This window comes from Desmodus rotundus, chromosome 5 (genome assembly GCF_022682495.2).
Source record: "Desmodus rotundus isolate HL8 chromosome 5, HLdesRot8A.1, whole genome shotgun sequence".
Lineage (NCBI taxonomy): Eukaryota > Metazoa > Chordata > Mammalia > Chiroptera > Phyllostomidae > Desmodus > Desmodus rotundus.
This window is the reverse complement of record NC_071391.1, coordinates 148,226,303-148,250,733: the sequence shown is the minus strand read 5'-3', so window position 1 is coordinate 148,250,733 and position 24,431 is coordinate 148,226,303. Positions and strand designations below refer to the sequence as shown.

Genomic DNA, 24,431 nt, shown 5'->3' with positions numbered 1-24,431 from the left:
TCTTGGAACTAAAATAAATGTCTTTTAAATTAGTAATGAGTGCTAAGTACGCTTCCTCACTCCCTCTTTTCCATCCTCCCTCCCTCGCTTCATCTCTACGTCCCTCTCTCTCAGGGCCCACCCACCCTGTTCCGGACTTCCTTCTTGCAGTGGTAGTAACCAAGTCCAGTAAATCCACATTTGACGTTGTTAGGTTCTGTGACTTTAAGTGAAATGACATAAAATGAAACCGGTTTTCCCCGGGCTAATTGATATGCACAAGAGTTAAGTTCCTGCAGCATCAATGTTATAACAAAACGGTGTTGTTCGAGGACTTGCTGCACAAGGGAGACAGTAATAACCTACAGCCATAAATGTTTTTGGTGACAGTGATCCCGACACAGCAAGTGACCTAAGTGGCCTGTGTCTCCTAAGTTCCCATCACTCAAGCCCATGTTAACCCTTTTGTATATAACCTAAGTTCCTCCTCCAGAAACCGTATATTCTTACCCAGCTTCTCCTGGAACTTCTCTCTCTAAGGGGGAGATAACAGTTCCTCTTGCGCCCACAGGGTCTCGTTTGCTTTCAGATCAAAATAATTTACCTGCCAAAGGGGCACATCCTGGGGAGGCCTGTTCTGAACTCCTTCCCCGGTGCCGTCTCTCAAGTTCCCTTCAGTTCCATTGTCAAAGCGGAATTGATTGTTGTGGTGTTTGTTTCTTTCTCGGGAACATGGAACTTGAAATTGGGAACAAGTCGATGAGAGTGATGTGGGTGTAAAGATGAAACTTAGAATCCATTGTTCTTGCTATATATTTGGGAAATAATAGTGGAAAAACAATGGGTATAAACTAAAGTGGGAGTCAACCAGACTTGATAATTCAGTTCTTCAAGACACTGAACACATGTTTAAAGTTCTTTTGTTTAACCTACTGGGTGGAGATTCACACAATGCTCCGTGGTATTTGGTGCTTTAATACCAGAAACTGTGGGACACTTAGTGTGAGGCTGAATCACGCTTTACAATAGCCAGTGGCTGGGAGGGAATTATTAGACATTTCACCTACTTGAAAGGGAAATCTTACTGCTTGAGGTGTCCTCTTGGAACTCCTGCTACAGTTTCTAGTTTAAATAGGCTTATTTATTAATTTTTTTCAGCTAGGGTTCAAACAGTTTTGATCTGGACCTGAGCATCATATTTCAGCATTTAAAAGTCAATTTGGGACCTGCTCCTATCCGTTTTAGAATCCCTCCCCTTACAGTGCTCAGATCACTGGGATGAGATTCAAAAAGGAAATGTCTGTTTGTTTTATCCACTTTTCTTCAGGAAAGACAGTGGTGAAGTGAGTCATTAGCACATTATATTTTCCAATAGCTCTTTGACCTTAATCTCTGGGGCCGTGAAGTCAATGGGAAGGTGCCTGTAATGTGTCCTGAGTGATGAGGAGAGCCCACTCACATGGATTCATGTGACTATGAACGTTTCAGGGAGAAATTAATGCAGTGTCTGCAGACTAGAGTCTGACATCCGAGACCCGCAGAGGCGGGGGTGCGATTAGCATCTTCCATGTGTAGTACACATGTATCAAAAAATACATACAAGCTGTTCTGTGGGCTCTGATAATTCTTTTATGATGTTACCCTGAAGAGAGAAGAATCGGAAGGAGCGGAGTTGCCCCCACAGTGGCTGGCCTCCTTTCATGATCAAAGCCATCCAATGCTAGATTATCATTTTGTAATGGCGGGACAGTTACCGGCCAGGAGGGGACGCTCCGGCAGCAGGGAGGTCAAAGTAAACAGAACCACACAGAGAGCTGTACAGCAGTTTGCGGGGCTGGCCCCAGGGAGCAGCACTGCCCACCAATTCAGGGGGGTGTTAATAGACGGTCACGTGAAATGGGCTCCATGGCCAAGCGTGTGGAACACACCAAGTGAAAGAAAACCAGGAGTCCTTGCCACAGGGCTTCTCAGGGTCTTTCCTCAATGTGCTTGTGTTTGTACAATACGCAGTGTTTCTCAAAGGTGTTTGACCACAGAACCCTTCTCTTAGCAGAATCCTAACAAAGCTTGGGTTTTGTGTAAGCTACTTTGGGTAAAATGGCTGTAGAATTTTGCTCTTCAAACATTATTTTTACTCACTTATCACCTACAGTAATTTTGAAAAATTTATGTACTCACACATTGTTAAGCTGACATCTACATTTTTTCCATCAAAACCAAACAGATGCAGTGGATTTATTTCTGGTGTTTTTATATTACGTATGTGCCTTTAAGCATATTTTCATCAAAGTCTTGGAGCTGCAGTTAGCTTTTTCAGTTCAAATAATGTGTGTCATCTAACCTAATTGGCAAAGCCAGGCCTTCTTATGAGACCTTCTTCTGTGACTGTCCCTCAGGATGGCTATTTGTCAGTTGTTCATTTTTCGGTGCCTTGGAGAATTTCACATTATAGAGCAACGTCCCTAGAAAACCTAGAAAGGTTACAAATTGGCAAGAGGTGACTTGACTTTGCAAAGAGGAAGAAGGCATGGAGTCAAGGAGAGAGAGAAGAGGAAGATTGGCAAATGTGTTCTTAGGCAGATCACTTTTCAAAAAGGAAACATGGGAAGGCTCAAGATCCAGAGTTTGATTCCCTTGAAAGTACCCAAGCATTTATGCCCCCTGTGGAATACTGTCATGTAACTTCAGGGGTACGAAGTTTAAGAAATACACAGGTCCAATCAGAGGGTGAATTCCTCCTTTATCTAAAGTAAGTGATCCGTGTTCAATAGCCAAATGGATTGGCTGGCTAGGAAAAGTATTTACCTTGAGAGGTCTTTCTTTCTGCTTTCCAGGAGAGGTTATATTGCTAAATTACTTGATGGAATTTCTATCCATCAGCAAAAGCTCAGTATACACACAGAAGAATCACAAAAACCTTCATATTTTCACACAGTGTGAAGATATTCATGTACTGTTCTCATCTTGTACCTAATTCCTATTGTTTACTGGACATGTCTCATTTCCTGTATAAATGTGCGTCACTAAAAAGGCAGTAAGTTATTACTCACTTTGTTAAGTACACAGTATAGATACATAAAAGTGTGTTTATTTTCTTTTTTTAAAATTTGTTGTTGTTGTTGTTCAAATACAGTTTTCTGCCTTTTCGCCCCATCCCAGCCCAACAAAATTGTGCTTATTTTCCATGAGGGCAGTTGTGTTATTTATAATGTATTATCCATGAGTGTTACCATTTTTTCCTTGTCATTTCAACCCTGGCAACTGGCAGATTGTTTTGAAGTGAGAATATTGAAGCTAGAAGTAACCTTGGGGATTATCTGCTTCAGCGCCTCGGGGTTGCAGTAGAGAAAACTGAGATCTACAGAAATGCAGTGACTTATTCTAGGTCACATAACGTAGCACCCTAGCTAGACCAAAGCTGGATTGTGGTGGCCCAGTTCTCCCGTGAAATTTCCCCACTGCCCCTTAGCCCTTTTAACAATATGGTCTTCAACAAAATTATCTCTATAGAATGGAAATGACTATCCTAGGCTCACCCTCCAGAATTGTTGGGTAGTTTCTGCGGGACAGGGTGTGCCATACAGATGTAAATGGTGATGGGTGAGGATTCTTGCCTCATCGAACTAGCTTATTATTTCACTTCCTAGTTCTGAAATACAAAGGCTGTGTTATTATTAGGGTAATTAATGAGTCTCTTGTTCCGCCTGTTTCCAAACTGCTCAGCCCAGACTCAGGGGTTTGGGGGGCCCAGTCTCTATTTTGCCTCTAGAGGAACCTCCCATCTCTGCTCTGGGCAAAGACAGCATCAGAGGCAGTGAGGGACTTTCCAGACGCAGAAGACCCAGACTAAGTCCAGTGAAGGAAACCCACTGAGTCCTCTCAGGCAACCAGCACCCCCCTCCGCCCCATCGTCTTCCTCGGACAACTTTACTTCAAAATTGTCCCTTTTGCACTTACAAACATGTATTTCCACCACCTCTGTGTGAGTTTCTCAACGAAGGCGTTGCCATTTTTGGCAGAACAATTCTTTGTCAAGAGAGATTTGGCACCCTTTTAGAAAGTTTAGCTCCCTGGTGTCCACCCACTGTGTTTCTCCCCCAGGCCTGGTGACAACCCAAAACGTCCCCTAGGCAGTCACACACCCTCCCTCTTTGGGAATCACCAAGTGGTCCTCCCCGAGTGCTAAAAGGAAAGCAGTCCTATCAACCTACAGCTTTTCTACTTACATTTTAGAAGAGACCAGTTTTTCCAATCCAAATGGCCAATAAAATGCAAGTTGAAACATTTTCTGGGTGGTGGTTACATAGTACATGCACACGCTCACGTGTGTGTAGACATTCACAGTGTGTATATGTAAAATTTATCTAGCTGTATATTAAAGATTGATATGCTCTCTGTATAGAAGTTCTGAAAAACTTGGAAACTTAATTTCTGATTGATGGTATTTTAGAGAGTATGATAAAAATAAATTGAGGCAGTTGAGGGAGGGACATGGGAGTTTTTCTGGAAGCTGTGAGAGCGTGTCGTGAAGAAAGGGTCATGCTTTGGGGTTACGGAGGCCGACATTAGGGGAGTTGCTGTTGCCAGTGCTGGTGGCGCGAGCTGCTCAGAAGAGAGAGAGCAAGAGGATGGAGAGCTTTACACGGCTGCCCTTCCTCAGGGATTTTTCCATTCCTTCCTTCCTAGAGCCATAGTTGTGCTTTCTTTCTTTCTTTCTTTCTTTTTATCTTCATCCCTGTCCTTCATCCCCATGGCATGGGAGTCGAGGCAGCAGGCCATGTCGAGGAGAGTCAAGGAGGGGACACTGACAGAGGGCACACGCGGAGGTTGTGCACCAGGGGTTTATATGTTGGGGCACAAACCCTTCACCTTCACCTGGCAGCCTGTGGTGAGGCTGGGGTGCTACTGTTAAAGAGGCAAGGGAAGATTCTGGGCCCCAAGAGGTGAGCATGGAATATGTAGTGGTACAACCAGTGAATAGGAGTAGAGGCCTCTCGGAAAGAGGACGGCCAACAGTTACATCTTAGTGGGGATGTGAGCAGAAATGGGAGAGTGGAGGTTTTGTCCAGCCTTCTTGACCACAACTGGCTTGTTAATGAACTTGAGGTTTAATTTGGGACATATGATAGGGGCTTGTTACAGGGGTGTCCAACCTCTTGGCATCTCTGGGCCACACTGGAAGAAGAAGAGTTGTCTCGGGCCACACATTAAATACACAAACACTAACAAAAACTGATGAGCAAAAAAAAAAAAAATTTTTTTTAAGTAAATTTACAATTTTGTGTTGGGCCGCATTCAGAGCCATCCTGGGCCGCATGCAGCCTGCGGGTGATGGGTTGGACACCCCTGGTACCATATAAGCCCCGACTGGACCTGGTACTCCTCCTAGCCCCTTATGGTGGTTTTCCTAGGGCCAGTGTGTTCTGGGGGAATATTTTCAACTACACGCCATACATAAGTGTGTATTACAGCACAGTGCACTGTGATAATGAACTCGATGGTCAGGAGCGGGACCTCGTGCTGTGCCAGGCGGAATCCAGCTGTGCCAGTGTCCAGCTGGGTCCAGGTTGGAATGCTGTGGAATTCATACAGCAAATGTGTTAATTTGTCACTTGACTGTCATTGAAAATGAATGTTATCCCTAAAATTAAATTAAAAACTGCATGTGTTGGAAAAACTATGGCCATATGGAATAGATACCTATGGCTACTTAGCGTATGAAATGGAAGCAAATGATTGTTTATTGAGGGCTCCAGTTGCCTGTTATGTAACAGTGCTGCTAGTAATGTTTTGCTACCAATGTGTTCAGTTTTAATTTAGAAAATTAATATTTTGGGATCCTTAATAAAAGTTTTATTAGAATTAATGATAGAAGGAAATGAATATTATTTGGACAGGAAATACTAATAACCAAGTGTTTCACCTTAAGCTACATAAACCAAAATACAAGTGACTACTAATTTTTTTATTTTTAAATTGTCGCACTCTGTTTTTGCCTTTTAATTAATTGGCTTTGCAAATGAGTCTGCAGTCTTTCTTTTTAAAATCAGCACATTTTTATCTCTCCTGTTTCAAATCATTTCGATTTCCCTTTGGGTCACTGTCTTGGCCCATTCGGGCTGCTATAACAAAATAGCACCAACTGGGTAGCCTGCCAGCAGCAGGTATATACTGCTCACAGCTCTGGAGGCTGGGAAGTGCCAGATCAAGGCACCGGCAGGATCTCCCTCTGCTGAGGGCCCTTTGCCAATTGCAGACTCTTCTCTTGTGTCCTAGGTGGAGGAAGGGAATAGGGATTTCTGGGAGTCTGTTTTACAAGGCACTTACCCGTTCTTGAGTGTTCCACCATCAAGACTTAAGCCCCTCCCAAAGGCCCTGCCTACTAATAGTATCACCTCTTGGGTTAGGATTTCAACACAGGAACTTAGGTCTGAATGAATTTCAAATATTCAGGTCCTAGCACTCAGCCTATGCAGATGACCTTAAGTCTCTATTTCTAGCTGTGGTTTCCTTCCATTTCTTGAATCTTCCCCTCCTGCTGGATATTTGTACTTAATATCCCAGTGTGACCTTCACTATAAAACTAATCTCTTCATCTGCCTCTTTCCTCCTCAGTACTTGCCACAAAACCAACAATGTCTTTTCCTCTTTTCCCAGACTGCAAGCCTCCCGGGCACCTTCAACTCCTTTTTCTTCTTGTGTTGTGTTTGGCCAATCAAACACCATACACTGTCAGTTGTTCTTTAAAAAAAATTCTTTATTCCTTCTCTTCCTGACAATTCTCACTGTCACCAACCTGGCTTGTCACCAGTCTCGTACTTGTCTTACTTCTTCAGTGATCGAACATTTAATCTTTTCTCACCAAGCCATGTGCTGGCCAGATGGATTTCCCCAGAGCCTGCCTCTGATTGTATCTTTCCTCCTGCTTAGAAACCTTCAGTGTAGCTCCCTGTTCTCAATAAAATTGAATCCAAACCTAGCCTGGCTTGAACCAGCTGTTTTTCCAGATATATACCTTCCTGAAACTTCTTTTCTAGCCAATGGTTTGACGCACGATTTCCTGGTCCCTCTTCCCTTCTCCAGTCTCTGTTTGTGCTCCGACGTCCACACACACATAGATCACTCACCTCTTCCTCCCCACCCATCCCACCTTTCCCCAACTTCAACACCTGAAGTCATACCTCCTTTTCAGTGCTGCAGTCTCCTCTGCCTCCAACTTCCTCTAGCAGCTCTTCCTGTCTATGTAGGCAATTTCATAGTTTAACTTCAAGTTTGTGACCTTTCTTCTAATTGTGGTAACTTTAACTTCTTATCAGTTTAATTTTTTACATAGTCGTAGGTATAACGAGACTGTCAGTTTCTCCGGGATGAGGCTGTTTGCCTTCCCCGTGGGCTCTGGAATACCTAACGTAACACTAAAATGTAAGCTCTGTGAAGCCTGGAACCTTTTGTCGGTTATGTGCACCGGTAAATCCCTAGTATCTAGAACAGAACTGCGTACAGTGTAGGTGCATTATAAATATTTGTCATATAAATTGTAGATGCTCAATAATGTATGATTTCATTTTAGTTCCTTCACATCGGCTGCATTAAAAGTTGCTAGCATCTCTTATTTACCGTAATCAAGAGATTATGATGAAAAAGAAAGTGAATTCCGTTTACAGCCAGAATCTGTCCAGCAGTGCGTGAGTGCTCCTTCTAAAGGAATTGTGTTTTCCTGCAGATATTAATGAATGCCAGCTGCAGGGCGTGTGCCCCAATGGTGAGTGTTTGAATACCATGGGCAGCTATAGATGTACCTGCAAAATGGGATTTGGGCCGGATCCTACCTTTACAAGTTGTGTTCGTAAGTAATGATCACTTTCTATTCCAATTTTGGATCAGTTCTTTTTTTTTTTTGAGGGGTTGGGGGTGGGAGGTTATCCAAAATAAGGTGAATAGTCATCTGGTCAACTGAGTATTGTACATAGGCAGGAAAACCTCATTAAAATGACAAGAGGGAGGAAGTGGGCCTGATATATTAAAATAAACCTATGTAATGGAACCAAAGTGCATTTTTATTGCACTCAGAAAAATATAATAGCTAACAGTCAAGGTAGACAATAAGTACATGAGAAAATATACTTTGATGAAAAGAAAAGAGTTAATGAAAATGAGCATACCTGAGAGATGAAAAGCTTTTTCCTTCATGAGTATTTTAAGCATTATTTAGGCTGAGTTAAACTTTGTCCCAGCTTCTGTTTTTAATTAGTCCAAATTCTGAGTCACTAGTGTCTGATTTAATGAGGTTTCACTGTACTTTCTTAGGTGGAGAGTCTGGGAAATGGTTTTTGATTTTCTATTCAGTTCTAATTTCAAACATCCTGTTCTGTTGTCCTCAAAAACTACCAAAATGTGTCCCCGAAGTTATACTGTTGTGCCTTAAAAATGTTGTCTGTAAGTTTTTATCTGGTATGGGTAAAAATCCTCTATCAAACCACGTATTCTAATACTGGACAGAAAATACAGTCTCTCTCAAGAGACCCGCTCCCCGTAAAATCTAATCCAGTATCATCTCTATAGATCACCTGACAATTAGAGATGGATGCATTTTAGGTATAAAATTCTTAAATGCAGATTTTTAAAAAGATTTTATTCATTTTTATTTTTAAAGAGAAGGGAAATGAGGGAGAAAGAGACAGAGAAAAATATCAATGTGTGGTTGCCTCACATGTGCCCCATACTGGGGATCAGGTCCGCAACCCAGGCATGTGCCCCAACTGGGAATCGACCCAGAGACCCTTTGGTTCACAGGCTTGCACTCAATCCACTGAGCCACACCATCTAGGGCTCAAATGCAGATTTTTAAAGGTTACATTTTTTAAAAAGGTACTCGTGCCTGTTATTACCAAGTAGGTAAGCACTGCAGATTTTTCAAAGCTGTATACAACTAAGTTTAAACGTTAAAACAGTAGGAAACTGTTAGGATAATTTTAAGAACAATTCTGTACTGATTTCTGTCCTGCAAGGTTTTGTTTTTTATTTATCTATTTTCTAATGTGGCTTTAGTATATGTTAAGCTGCATCCTTCTGGTCCCCAGTTTTAAACTTGCCTTTTGGACAAGACGTGTTATTCATGACGATACCATTGCTTGTTTTTAACTGTGCATCCGTCTCTAACTCTGTGCCCTAAGGTGAGAACGTAGCCATGATGAAGTAAAAACAAGTTGTAGTGAAATAAAAATGACAGTCTCATTCATTACGTTTAGATGGGTTGATTGAGTCTTTTGGAACATTGTTACTAATTACTACTATTTTCCTTTAAAAACTGTCAAATGCAGATTAGGAAATTTTGCACGTAAGTTCTTTTTCCATGTTCTTTCGCAGATAGTTCTGGTCGTGAAGCAGAGAGACAATTTGGCGGGTGGTAAAAATTAGACTGTAAAATTATGTTTGCATATGAGGTGCGTTTGAAAACTGATGCAAGGATCTGGAAATTTCCAGCCAAAAATCACATTGTTGACAATGTCCAGAAAGTTTGGAGATAATTTCTGGTTGATTGGAATTACATGCGTGAATATTTTAAATAGTTTTATAATTTAAGTAGAAAGGATTCTGCAGAGTTTGGATATAAGATTTTGTTATGAATGTTTTTTTTCCCCTTAAATAATTTGACTTGTGTGGTTAAAATGACTACACTCAAGGCTGCAGATTAGTAAACTTGGAGAACTGGTCCCAAAGTGTTTTATTAAACGTTGACTAGATCAGATGTCTAGTGTTAAGGGCGGACATCCAAATTTTAATAAGATGGTTGAAATTTGCCAATGAGATTTTTGAAACACACATTTCCTTAGCATTAATTTTCCATGTCATTGCCCAAATAATACTGAACTTATTAAACCACCATCCATTCTTATTTGAAAAATTAATTCAATTTTATGGTTCAGCTGCAACAGCTGAAATGATAAGTATTGGGAGATGCTTGTTGCTAGTTAAATGTTCCAGTTTAGAGTTTGAAGTTAAAACCTGGGCTTTTTACCAGTATTGAGTGGGCAGATTTATTTTTCTTTTCTGTGAATTTGCCACATGTAGCATCATGGAGATATGCAGAGTTCCTTCAGGGTTTATGACTTGGTTCAGTCCGGTCACTGGTGAACTATGCTTGGAAGAAATCAGCAGGGAAGTCCAAAGACAGCTGAGAAGAATCAGGAAAGAAGGTGATATTTACAGAGGAAGGGAAAGAAACTGTTGGCAACATGGTGCTACCCTCAGTGGTCATGGGAAGTAGCAGAAAGAGAAAGGAGTCCCACACAGACATGCACACACAGAGTCATCGAGGAAAGTTACTGTTGCGTTGACGGTTGGAATATATGTTCTTGAGGGATATAAAGACAGCCGTGGGTACAACATGCAGGCAGATTGAGGGAGATTGACCACATTTGTTCAAGCAGCATGCTGTCCAGGCGATTCAAGGTGTGGCTGACTCTGAACTCAAAGCAATGCGCTTGGCAACAGCCGAGGAGCATTAAGAAGCTCTCCCTGTTCTTGAATGCACTAAGGTGGACACCCTCAGAATTCCTTGACTTTAGCCAAAGGTTGCAGTCATTTCTCTTTCTCTACTTGCCCGCTCTCTGTCCTTGACTTAGCCAAGCTAAAAGAAGGGAAGTGGGAGGGTTCTGGCATTTGCTGCCTCTCACCTCTCTGTCTGTGGCTCAGGATGCTGCAGCAGCGTTCTCCAGACTTGCCCCTACCCACTTATGGGGGAAGGTGGAATTTTAAGACATGTCAGAGCAAATCCAAGAAAAGCATTGGGTTGGCCAAAAAGTCTGTTATGTTTTTTTCCCATAAAATAAAAGACACATTTTTCATTTTCATCAATAACTTTATTGATTTGGATATTTTGAGTATGTCGGCTATCTCCTGCTATTGGCTTCTAGTGGGTAGAGGCCAGGGGTGCTGCTAAACATCTTCCAATGCATAAGACAGCCCCTGAATTTTTTTACCCCAGTCTTAGCAACACACCCTGCAAACTCCCGTGTACCTACTTATATGCGGCTATCAGGCTCCTTCGTTATTGCTCCTCCGTGCTCTGTCTGTACCCATTTCCACCTATTCTGTAGAGATCTTTTGGTAATACTGATTTTTTTAAGTATAGCATAAAACCTTGTGACTCAGTAGAATGTATAATTAATGCATTTATTATTTTATTCATGACCTACCCTTTACAACCAGCCTTCCCTCTGTGGCTAAAGATACTCAACAACAGGAACAGGAACACCGATCTTGTGTAATCCTGGGTAGCACGTCGTTTCTGGGTTTACATGTCATGTTGACGAGCATATGAAAATACTAGAGACGTTTAATGAAGTAAATGGAATTGCCGTGCAAGTCACTTGAAATCATAAAAGAATAATGGGTAATTTAGGTATTAAAGTAGGGGCAGTTTTTTAAAAAGTACATCCTGTTAGAAATCTGAGGCATAAGTCAACACTTTTTGGTTCTCATGTAAAACAAAGAAAATTTGAATCATAGCCTCGGTAAGATTTAGGTATGGAAGCTAGACCTTTTCAAAGGCACCGTTCTGGGTTTTCTTCCATCTTTGAAAGAGCAGATTTTTCATTAGTTAGTTGCTTATTCTTATGTGCACTTGGAGTGAGGCAATATTTTTAGAACATGGTCTGACACTTCCAGAGTCACCAAAAATTGACTTACTGATTTTTGATTCTCTTATTCTGCCATACAGATACAAACCAATGATTTTCTTATTCCCCTAAAGAAGCCCACTTGAAGTGCTTTGGAAGCTGTCATGGAAGAAATCCCACCAGCTTTTACAGAGAGTACTTGGGTTAGGGAACGATGAGAACACAAAGGTCTATAAGATAGCATATTAGCATAAGATGTTTAGGCAGAATTAACTCACTAGACTTCTAACTTTATTCTCCAGATGATAAAAATGCCCAAAATTGTATGGTGTGTGTGTGTGTGTGTAATACATGTGATATCAACAGCCAGAGACTCACTTTAATTAACAAGCAATCTCTTATAACACATGCATGCACACACATATATTAATCCCTTAAAACTCAAAATTGCTGATTTGGTGTCTTGGTTTAATTCTGGGGACAGGCATGGTAGGTACTTCAAAGTAGCATACTTGTATAGGGAAGCAGTCGCGTTAGGTATAACAGGGATGGTACCTAGATAGTACCCCAACCCTGGAGATGTGAGTGGGGTGGATACAAGGAAGTGAGTGGAAAAGTAAGTGGATGGGGTCTGATGTCACTGTTTTCCAGTGTTGAGCATTTGAGGAAACTGCTTTGTTCTGCTCTGAATGGCCCTTGTTCCTGGGATCTAGAACGAACAGTAATGTGGTTAGTATTAGAAGTAAGCCTTGCCACGTGTGAAATAGACTCTTGTGAGTTGACCTGACATTGTTTCTTAGAAGTAGGTGTTGTGAGTTCCAAACACTTAGAAGAAGAAATTTGGGGGCAAAATCATTTGTGAACTGATTACACTAGAACTATGTGTAATATGTTCTTAAGATGATACAGGTGAACTGTATGATTGTCTAACACTATACTGTACACCTGAAACTAATACACAATAATACTGAATGCTGAAAGGTTATACAGGTACAACCTGCAGACATGCACAAATTCATACAAATATGCGTCCTGTATGAGTGATGGTCAGTCATTCCAGGGACTTACTCTTTGGGGGATAATAACCATACTCCTAATTTTTTTTTTAACTTTTGCTCTGTGACCTTTGATTTTTCATGACTTTAATTGCACAGACTCCGGAAAGTGAGTAGGGGAGGGTAGGAGAAGGTAAAGGAAAGACCCAGACTTCTCCCTCCCAGCCTTTATTATCAGGCAAAGGGGGCCTTGTCAGGCTTTGCAAGCTTTGAAGCCTTCGGGAGGCCTCCTCTGCCCCCCTCCATCCCCTGCCCTCACTCTCCAGGTTACCAGTCTCAGGGGTTCTGACTACCTTTGCTTCACCGAAATTCCACGAAGCAGTGATCAGGTTGGGCACAAATGCCCTTGGGAGTGTGGAAATAGCTACTTTTGGTATCCATAAGGGTGAAGAGTGGCTGATACATATTTGGTGTCTGCTCTGTACCACAGGTTTAGCATATGACATGTCTAATCTGTACATTGAGCCTTTCATTTATAAGCGAGGAAGTTACTTGAAGTTCAGCCAGTGTACTAGTCGGGGTTTTCTCCAGAAAAGCAGAACCAGCAGAGGGTGTGTGTGTGTGTGTGTGTGTGTGTGTGTGTGTGTGTGTGTGTGTGTGTGTGTGTGTGTGTGTAGATTTTAAGGAATTGGCTCTCATGATTATGGAAGCTGTCAAGTCAAATATCTGTAGGGTAAGCTGGCAGGCTGGAGACCCAGGGAAGAGCTGATGTCGAAGCTTGAGTCTGAAGGCTGCCTGATGGTGAAATTTCTTCTGGAGGGAGATCAGTTTCTTTTCTCTTAAGGCCTTCAAGTGTTTGGATGAGACCCACCCACTTTCTGGAGAGTAATCTTCTTTACTCAAAGTCTGCTGGTTTAAATGTTAAACTCACGTAAAGAAAAAAAAACAACAACCCCCGCCGCAAACCTTTATAGCAGCATTTAGACCTGTCTTTGACCAAATATATGGGTACCATCGCCTAGCCAGATTAAAATTAATGTAAAATTACCATCATGATCAGTCCTAGTGACTTCCCTGAGGTCATACTACTGACAGGTGGCAGCCCTGTCATGTGAACTCAAGTGTGTCTGGCTCTGAAACCCTTGATCTTTTCACTGTGCTTTGTAGCCCCTCAATTTCATTGGATTGTTTGTCATAGCATCTAGCCGGGATGTCAGTCCTTCCAGAAGAATGCAAATTTAGACCTAAGCAGGAAGGAGGGACAGGAAGTTTTGGAAGCATCAGGTACTAGAGGAATTAGGTGAGGAAATGGCAAACTGGGGACACTGATACAATAGCGAAGAGCTTTGGCTGATGGGGGAAGGAGCAGAGAGGGGACCATCAAGCTGGGTGTATGCAGCAGTTTTGACATGGCCTGGAGCTGGCTCTGCAGAACATACTTCATCCGCATTTACCTTAGAAAATGAACTACTGGAAGGCAGGGCTGGAGATTACTTATCCTCATATGTGCCCTTTCTATCCAGGACAGTGTTTAGCTGTAGATTGATGAAGTCTTAGCTACTAAACTTAGAGTGGAAGAGTCCCCAGGATTAGGGGTTAGAGAGTGGATGAATGTCAGTGGGTGTGCTTTTGCAGTGTTGTCTGCGGGGTTGAGCCCATCACCCATTCCTTCTCTGACGCTCTGTCTGGCTGCACCGGGGGCCATGAATAGCATTGTAGGTCAGCAGTGTTTGCTGCCTCCCACTCCCTGTTCACTGGCCTAGGGTGAAACCCCGTGGGGCCTGCGGGTTCTCACTGCCCTCAAAGCAGAAAGAGCAACAACAGCTGGCTTGCAGCATCAACTATATTCAGTTTGTGATTTTCCATAGTGCCTGGCTGCTTGCCAAATTCTTCCCGACAACTGCCTCTATTTTGGCTAATTACAGGAAAACAAACGAGGTGTAGTGACATCGATAATAGGGGATGAGGTTTATTTGGGCAGGTAGATGTCGGGTGAAATTCTTTTTTCCACTTATGTCCACCTGCCTGATTTCATGCCTTTTCTAAAATGGAAAACGGGACTAGACAGCGTCCCTTTGGTGCCCTAACTCATTTGGTAAACTGCCTCTAAATGAAGAAAGGTTTTGTCCTAAAGCTAGATAGATGTATTCTGGAGTATGGTTTTGAATCCAGACCTTAGGGTTATTTTTACTATTCCGTGAACAGTCGATCTGGTTTTCGTTGTTTCCTGGGTGACGTCAGGCCTTGTCTCTCTGCTTCAGCGGATACCCCTGTGATCTCTGAAGAGAAGGGGCCCTGTTACCGTCTGGTCAGTTCCGGAAGGCAGTGCATGCACCCTCTGTCTGTTCACCTCACCAAGCAGCTCTGCTGTTGTAGTGTGGGCAAGGCCTGGGGCCCACACTGTGAGAAATGTCCCCTGCCAGGCACAGGTAAGGCATGCCCAGCTGCACGCACATGTTCATGCCCGGCCAGACAAGTACACAGGACAGCTCGGGCAGCTAGAGTTATTTTTTGTTTCTGACTCTGCATTTGGTTTTTAATAATACGATGTGTTTTTGTCACTTCTGTAGAAACCGTCCATGAACATAGAATGGTAAATCGGTAGAAAACAATTACATGCAAAGAGATTTTCCCATTTCTGTGTAACATTCGGCTTCCTTCTGAATGTTAACAAAAAACCATTGCAATTTATCCTCATTTCTAGGACTCTAAGGCTGCTGTTTAAACGTGTAGCGAGATCAAAGGCCCTGCTAGGCCACGTGGTTTCCTAACGCTTGGCCGCCCACCCCTTGCGGAGTAGCTAGACCCTGCACAGTTGCCTCTTTCACTCAATTCACTCATTTACGGGGCCTGTGCTTGTCAGCTTCTGCCGTGAACACTGGACATGGAGGGGGTTTTAGGAACTCAAGGGCAGACCCTGCCAAAGCCCCTGTGAACTTCCCGGTGGGAGCTGAATATTAAGAAGTTGATTAGTCTTTATCCTTTAATTTGGTACCTAGTTGTCTAATGCCCTGAAGGAGTAAATTTATGTAAGTGCCTTAATTTTACCAAAGAGTCATCAACTTTCCAGGCAGGCCAAGTGGCATTAAATGGAAGGAAAGAAATGTGCCCTGCAAATACCGGGCACCATGGTATTATCGAAGAAGCAGCGGCCTCAATTCCGCTGATGGTGTGGGTGTAAAAAGTTTACTCAATTGCTTATTTGAGAAGATGCTTCCCACCTGGGAAAGTGCAGCAACTCTCACAGGGCCATTGACATCTTAAACTCTAACTCATTTACACTGTAGCAGACAGTGTTTAAATCGAAATTTATTTTTTAAAGATTTTATTTATTTATTTTTGGAGAGAGGGGATGGGCAGGAGAGAATAGGGAAAGAAACATTAACGTGCAAGAGAAACATTGATTTGTTGCCTCTCGCACGCCCCCAACCTGGGACCCGGCCCATAACCCAGGCATGTGCCCTGACTGGGAATTGAACCAGTGACCTTTCAGTCTATAGGACAAAGCCCAACCCACTGAGCCACAGCAGTCAGGGCTAAATTTAAATATTATGATCCACCTTTGGTGATGGGTAGGATTAGAAAGAATTGGCAAGGCAGGGGATAGTATAATGTTGGTGGTATTTTGGTAGACCAGATAATTTTAGACATCTCCAAAAGACTCTATTTTCCTCCAATAGGATCTGATCCACTCATTATTAAAAAGTAATAATCAAAAGATAAATTATCTTATAATTCATAGACACATTTCTCTGTAAGTTCGATTCTGGTAGCTTTGTAACCTTTACATGAAACATCAATCAGGATGGTGACTATTGTGCAGGGAGACTCCTCTACACAATACAACAGCTAAATTTGAAAGTAATATAACAATAAAATTTTTACACTTAACCAATTTTTAGTTATATGGTGACTTCCATACAAATTATACCTAGTTCATTAAGACCTCAGCTAGTTGATAGAAAACCATGTTTTCTTCTGGAAACATCTATTTTTATTTTGTTTTTGAGTAAGAATTGTATTTCATAGTTAAACATAAGCGTCACATTCCTCCAGTTAGGAGTTTCCTTTTCATTGAACACTAGTTTTGGTCCAGAACATTCCATAGGAAATCTTTTTTTCCAGTGGAAGTGAGAATGACTTATTTTACGAGTATAAAGGAAAAGTTCACTGTAAGTGCCTTGGTGTCCACATGTGGTCACTTGCCTCCAACCCAACACCACAGAGATTAGGTGGGTTTCTCCTCCTGGGGCCCCACACCGCCTTGCCCCCTCGCCTTCCCTTTACTTACAGCTGGGGAGTACGCGATGGAGGTCAGCCATCACATGCGACTGGGCCGCTTTTTTTTAACTGTACAAAACCACTTTGCTGGCGACGAGAGCAGGTGCAGAGAGTCTCCTGTCCTCCCGATGATTTAGCCACCCACTCGCGGTCAGGCTTTTGCCCCCTTAGCATCCCTTCCCTCGAATACAAGCACCTTCTAATGTGGCACGTCCTTCTGGGACTTGACTCCTGTCCATCACCTCTTCAGCTTGTCCCGGTTCGCGGGTTCCTTCTCACTGTCCTGAGGCTCCCTCTCCAAGAACACGCCCCTTCGCAGTCCTCCTTAACCATGCTCTCCACTCAGCTAAGCACTCCGTCCTGGCTGGGGCCTTCTGGTTCTTCAGCTGGAAACAAATGACGAAAATTTCAACTCCTCATTTCCCTGAATAGTGGTTTCTCTCTTATTTTTTTCTTGCTCATTGTCTAGCTTAGAAAGATGTCACTGAATTTCTTGTTAATAATGAATGAAATTAAACCATAGCTGAAGGGAGAAAAGCCTGATTTTTCTGATATTACATACACACCTCCAATAGATATATTATATAGTGTCCTTTATACATACAAATGTAATATATTACATATATTTTATGTGTAATATATATTGTGATATATAAAATACTAAAGATAAAATATATATCTCCTAACTCATTACTGATTTGTAGAATATGATATATAAAATATATGTTCTTATATATGCTATATATAAACTGGTTGTATAGGATAAGGAAATTAACAGATGGAGAATTGTTTAGTAAAAGAAAGGGTTTGGGTTTTTTTCTGTAAATATACAAGTTTAGCATAAATTCAAGCATTTTACATCTGTTTTTGAAGATTTTAAATGTAACTATTTGAGTGATGATTTATTAAGAGATACTCATCATGATATTTTCCTCTGTATAAGTTTGCACTTTTAGATTTTTAAAAGGAATATTTTCCCATCCCAAATCTAGCTGCTTTTAAGGAAATCTGTCCTGGTGGAATGGGTTATACGGTTTCTGGCGTTCATAGACGCAGGCCAATCCATCACCATGTAGGTAAAGGACCTGTATTTGTCAAGCCAAAGAACACTCAACCTGTTGCTAAAAGTACTCATCCTCCACCTCTCCCAGCCAAGGAAGAGCCAGTGGAGGCCCTGACTTTGTCCCGGGAACACGGGCCAGGAGTGGCGGAGCCAGAAGGTGAGAGTCGAAATGGATCGTGGACCTAGCCATCTGTCTTGTGTGCCTTTGCTTTGGATTCCCTGTTTATACCCACCAGGAACAGGGGTTTCCAGCTCTGGCACTACTGACATTTTGGGTGGGTTATTCTTTGATGTGGGGGCTGCTTTGTGCATTGTAGGATCTTTAGCAACAGCTTGGCCTCAAACTTCTAGGTGCTGGTAGCAACTTCTTCTTTCCAGTTGTTGCAACCAAAAAGGTGTCCAAACATTTCTAAGTGTCCCCTGGGGGGCAAAATTACCCCTGAATGAGGACCACTGCTCTAGAGTAATATGTGCCTAGCAGGTAACAGTGTTCCATGGCAATCTCAGGATGTGGTCTTGTGTTAGGGTCCCCTTTTTCTTGGTGTTTAGTCCTGGAAAGTGATTTAGATCCTTCAGGGAACAGCTCAAATTCACTTCTGTGTCTGGAAGACCATTTAATAAACATTTATTTACTTTAAAAAGTAAAATCCAGAGGCTTAAATTTAAAACATCATAGGCTTCCATGAAATAAAGTGCAACAGGCACTCGGGGTTAATGGGAGACAAAGTGCAGGAAGACAGGATCAGCTGAACGTATCTCGGAGATCACTTAGTGCAGTCCTTTGGTTTACATGGTGAGAAACCTGAGACCTAGAGAGGGGATCCGACTTACAAAATGTCATGGGCAGAGTAGGTGATGGGACCAAGAGCACATTTTTCCAAGGGAGTGGTTTAGGCCTTATCATCCAGAGGGAGTCTAGAGACAGTTGACTTTGACTATCTCTGGCATTCCCAAAGAGGGTTCTATCTCTCTCTCTCTTCATTTAAACTGGCCTATCTAACACATTGACTGTCTCTGTTACCACAAAAATTCTCACCCCCTATAGAAGGAATAAAACCTTAGGTTTGCACGAAATATCCATTGGATCTAATACAGCTCCTGTTGGCTTTTACTACTTGATTCTTAGCTCAGAATTCAGGGTGCTCTTTTATGGATTTGTAAGGAGAGAAGATGCTCTGAGTTAGTGGAGAGTTGGGCACTTGGCAAAGCCACCTTCCTGGTAGAGGGGCCTTTATTTCAGGGCTCTGAACCTGTGTGGGCTCTAGCCTGTTTTATTCCACCCTCTCACTTGCTGCCCTTCTTGCTTGGTTAGGCAAAGCAGGTAGGACCTCACTTCAAGTTGACAGGGTGACCAGTTTGCTCCTATACACTTGGAGTGTCATGGCCAGATGTTTGTAACTCCTCATCCTCTGTGTAAGCAGGAGAAAATGGGTTCTGGTCAAGGTCCTGTCTCAAAACTTTCTTAATGGTGGATTAGCAGGATAGAGTAGCTGAGTTGTTCCAGTCACAAGAGCATTGCAGCAGTGGTAGCAGTCTTGTACCTGATTGCTTTTAGGAGCTAATACATCCAAACAATCCATAATGTTTACGGAGACATTGACCCATGAGAAAAACTTTGGTGAATGTTCACCTAAGGCCAAAGGACTGATTAAGGAAAAGCAAGCCTTTCAAAATGCAAAGGCACAGCCACTACCACCCTATAATCATGTTTATGATTGTGTAATAAGTGATTTGTCCACCATATTGATGCTAATCACTCATTGGGTCTTATTGGCTTGTGATTTTTTTTCATAATTGCATTATCATGTCTTCCTTAAAATGCTCATAGGGTTTTATTAAGAATTATTATACATCAAGAATGCAGCACCCTTTCTCCTGTCTCATTGAAATAGTGGCATTCTTTTTTAACATTGACATCGGAAAGCATTTCAAACATTATATATTATGTTAAGGATAAGTATGTGACCAATGAAAGAACATGTTTGTTTTCTAAGATATGGGAAATTCTGCAAATAATGTACCAGAAAGTGTTGCCTCCTTTAACATTTTTAATTAATAAGAGACATAGAAAGAACATCACAGGTGCTACCTGACCTCCTGTAATTGAGGAACGGCATAGCACTGATAGTTTTTCCCTGTCGGTCATGTGTAAAATTCTCCAAAGCAGTAGTAACCATAATTCTGCATTTGACTTAGTTTGATTCTTAATCCCTTTGGAGAGATACTGGAATTTTATTGCATTTTTAAAATGAAAATATGTAGTAGATTGTTTTAAATTATACTAATGTCCTCCTTTCTTTTCTGGTTTTAGTGGCAACTGCACCCCCTGAGAAGGTAATTCATTCATTGTTTGCAAGTCACTTTTTTTCTTTAACTTTAAAATGATTTCCTTTAGCAACATGTATGGATTTTTTTTAGGCTTAAATACAGTAACATGTTGGTTCATCATTGGTTGGAGGAAATGTGGCATTCATGCAATCAAGAAATATTTAGTGAGCATCTACCATACGACCAGCAGTATTCTGAATGCTAAGAAAAAAATAGAAGAGAAAAATCAGACAAAACTTCTTGTTCTCATGGAACTTAAATTCCAGGGAGAAGGAAGTGATGGGACTAATGGGAATCAGGAGCTATAACCAAAATCAAGGAGTAAACTTATGTCCTTGGCCATCTATGGAAAGAAAGGTTCTGATGTGTTTCTGTAATTGTGTATTCTTATGGTACATATATACTGAGCGTTGTGCTTCTTAATTTAATTAAAACTTAACATGCATGTTTGAATTTGTTAGAGGAAGAGAGCTTCCCCCTTGAAAGTTGGAGTATAGCAATACTACTACTATTAGCAATAGTGGAGTATTGCTTCTGAGAAATTTTTACCAACCCATTAGTTTTTGGCTTAAGATGGGACTATGAATTGTGAAATGTATTAGTAGGAAATACAGAAATTTTCTGGGACTAGTTCATGGAATAATATTTCTTGTCTGAATCTTTGATTCTTTACTAACATGAAAATGAATGTATCATTTATTCAGTTGACAAGAATTCAGTAAGTATTTGATTTTAGATCAAGCAAATACATATGTAAATTATAATAGTTTTAAAAATCTTTTATGAATATAGGATAGAATAACATAAGTGTTATAAAGAAAGAATCTGGAAAAAGAGGAAGTAGAGAGATAGTATCCAACAAGGAAGAATGTTCCATTAACCCTAAAAGAAGTACAACAGATATGCATATTTCACGTGAACATTGGCAGCTCTTGGTTAGCATCTCTACAGTTCAGAGACGCATGGTAGTTTGTGAATTTCTTGATCTGGAATTGAGTTCTGGCTGACGCATGGGAGGAATCACTCAGTGGTGAGTGGGCCGGCCAGCTCCCTGACAGCCTCACCATGTCTCAGTTTTGTTCTTCTCTGTTTATGGTCAAGTTTATGCTGCCTTTCATTAGGAATCTGAAAGAGGACTTGAAAATTTTCTTGTATACCCTTAGTGCAATTTGTTTGGAGGAGCAGCAGTGAGAAAAATGCGGCCATAGTCTCTGAACTCCCTGTAGAAGGAGACATTATGATACTAAATACTGATGAAGAGAAAGTGGTCCAGGGGTGGGAAGTTATATGTGTGAAAGTGCGGTGGGGACATCAGGAGGTCAGTGAGGGGGGCATGAGACCCATGGTTAGGCAGAGAAACTTGGAATCCCAAACTGCTGTTGTCATCTGTGGGAAAGTACCCTGCTCCTCAGCTGGACCCTACCTGTCAAGTAGAGAAGTGGCATTGATGAGGGAGGCTGCTGCCCCATGCTGATGAGAGAAATTCTGTCTGGAAGCTGTGGGAGTGGATTACTAGTTTTCTCCTTGCTGGCATTGACTGTGGGCTACAGGGATTAGGGTTCAATCAAGACTGATTGAGGTCATGTTAAATACATAATAGAAAGCTGGTCTGTATTTTTAAGGAGAGGGAAAAATGTCGGGGAAATGAATGTGTTCAGTATTTTTGGAAGATAAATCACAACAGGATGAATCTCTATTCATCCTCTCAATTCATAGGGAGAAAGAGGAAGCTGGAGTGGCCAATTAAATTACTAGAATAAACTGAGAAGGGGTGAGTCCAGACTTGAAGTGGTAGGGACTATGGACATGGAAATGGATGGACAATGGAAGGAATAGAGCACATGGGCAGGGGTTGGAATGAGAAATGAAGGAGGGGTGACTAGAAAGAGACTTTAAACCTGGATGGATTAATGATTGTGGCATTGAAAGAAAGGAAGTTGAAATGAGATATTGGAAAGGATGGATTTCACGTATTTGTGGAATAGCTAAGTGGAGTTACCCTATGAGACTTCATACCTACAGAACAGGATCTTTGATGAGATACTCAGGCAGTAAATCCACCTTATAAAAAGTAGGAAGGGTGGTAATGCAAACTCAGAGACAGTGAAAGGGAAATGGAGGCCGGGGGAGCGAGCTTTCTGGAGGATGGCTATAATTAAAGTAAGGGAGGGAGCGTGTGAACATTGTCCCACCATTATGCTGTGTACCTGAAACGAATGTAAAATAATGCTGAACGTCAAACTGTAATCGAAAAATAAAAAAGAAAGGGACAGAGCGTGCGGGGTTGTGAAAGAGGATGACAAGAAATTACCGAAGTAGTTAGGAGAATCTACAGTGAGTGATGCAAAAGGAAAGACAATTTAAGGAGAAGATTTAGGTCTCTATATGTTTTTTTTAAAAACCCTCCAAATTAGTGTAAAAGGAAAGTTGACAGTACGGTGAACAGTAAATAAAAAGAATGTAATTATTAAAAAAATGAGCGAGAAGAGAGGAGAGACAGAGAGAGACAGAGATGGGGAGTATGTAGGGTATCAGTGACCAAGTAGCTTGATGAATACTTATAACGAAGTCTTGATATGAGCACCCTGACCCCACCCTGGTGTGGGCAAGGTCACAGACCCTTTACAAGCCCTATTGTCTAGTCTGCATGAGCCCTACGGAGCTGTAGCTGGAAGCTGAATCATAAGTCTCTTTGTTTGCGGTCCAGGGCACAGGAGTGGGCAACAGGACACAGGAAGCCTGGGGTGCTCCACCAAGTCCCCGTTTCTGTGTGTCTCTGCTGACTGCCATGACTGTGAGAGCCAGAGGTGCAAAGTTATTAGATGTGAGGTTAAGGGTGGCACAATAACGGACCGACATCAGATATTTTAATATGTGCATTTTGTTATGGCACATCTGCTAGATTCATCATCTGCTCTGGGGCAGAGCTGCATGTGAACGAGCTGGTGGTTTAGTTCTCTTTCGGGTCAGTGTTGTTCCAGTGTGGGCCCCTGGGCCAAGGCATCTGTTTAGAATGTCCGACAAGACCGTTTGCCCCGGGCCCTCGGGAAGCAGGTGAGGGTGTGTGCTTGGGCGGGCACTGCAGGAGGAATTCAGGCTTGCCCGAGTAGCGGCCCGGCAGTTGGTCATTTTTAAAAACTATCACACAATTGCACAGGTTTTGTCTAATGTCCTATGCTATTGGTTGCATTTCTAACAATAGAATTAATTAAATAGGAATAGTTATAAGTGGAAACTACAAGTAGTTCCTACTTCCAGTTCTCTTTTTTTCTGCTTATTACACCCATGCAGGAAATACCTTCACTGGATCAGGAGAAAACCAGACTTGAGCCTGGTCAGCCCCAGCTCTCTCCAGGCATTTCAACTATTCATCTGCACCCACAGTTTCCAGGTAGCCTTTGTTCATCCCTGCCGTTTGTAAAGTATTCTCAGTGAGTGAGGAAGATAAGAACATTGTGTGTCTTTGATTTGAAAGCTTAATAAATCAGTAAAATTATACACTTAGGTATAGCAATATACTCAAATAATGTTAGTATTATAATGACATTATAAGTATTCTAATGGTAAAAGAAAAGTTTTTCACTATTTTCTGTGGTGAGGAGTAATATTTATTATTAGAACATTATCAAGGGCCATCATTTGATGAAGGGTCATTTTTCATTGGCTTCTAAATTATTCCCAGATATTCTTTTTTTAAAAATTTATTGTTGTTCAGTTACAGTTGCCTGCATTTTCTCCCCACCCCTCCACTCCACCCCAGCCAAACCCACCTCCCTCCCCTGCCTCCACCCTCCCCCTTGGTTTTGTCCATGGACACTTGGGCCATAGGTTAATACCACGAGCTTTAGGAACCAATAACAGATCTTTCTATCCAAGAACTACTGTGGTATGTTATTGGACTGCATTATGCTTGTGTTTTGATGGGCATCTCAGTGCATCTAATTTAACTGGCTTTAATTTCCTTTCCATCCCCTCCTTCCTTGTTTAGTAGTGATTGAAAAAACATCACCTCCTGTACCTGTGGAAGTAGCTCCTGAAGCTTCTACATCCAGTGCCAGCCAAGTTATTGCACCCACTCAAGTAACAGGTGGGTGTGGTGTCTGTTATATCAAGCAGCCTGTGGAGGAGATGTGGCTATGAACCTCATTTTAAATAGAGTATCAA

General features: G+C 41.8%; 1 protein-coding gene across 12 annotated transcripts in view; it reads left to right on the top strand.

The window, feature by feature from the left end:
• The window catches only part of LTBP1 (latent transforming growth factor beta binding protein 1), a 365,905-nt gene that overhangs the window by 225,699 nt on the left and 115,775 nt on the right, over positions 1-24,431 (top strand). For 3 of the 12 annotated variants that reach the window (XM_045189319.3, XM_024552640.4, XM_053924371.2), the window contains 6 exons: positions 7,703-7,825; positions 14,857-15,024; positions 17,869-18,096; positions 20,251-20,273; positions 23,559-23,658; positions 24,256-24,354. In XM_045189319.3, coding sequence (XP_045045254.2) covers positions 7,703-7,825; positions 14,857-15,024; positions 17,869-18,096; positions 20,251-20,273; positions 23,559-23,658; positions 24,256-24,354 — 741 coding nt within the window. The remainder of the gene's footprint in view (positions 1-7,702; positions 7,826-14,856; positions 15,025-17,868; positions 18,097-20,250; positions 20,274-23,558; positions 23,659-24,255; positions 24,355-24,431) is intronic. The other 9 variants (XM_045189318.3, XM_053924372.2, XM_053924370.1 and 6 more) reach the window with 5 other exon arrangements.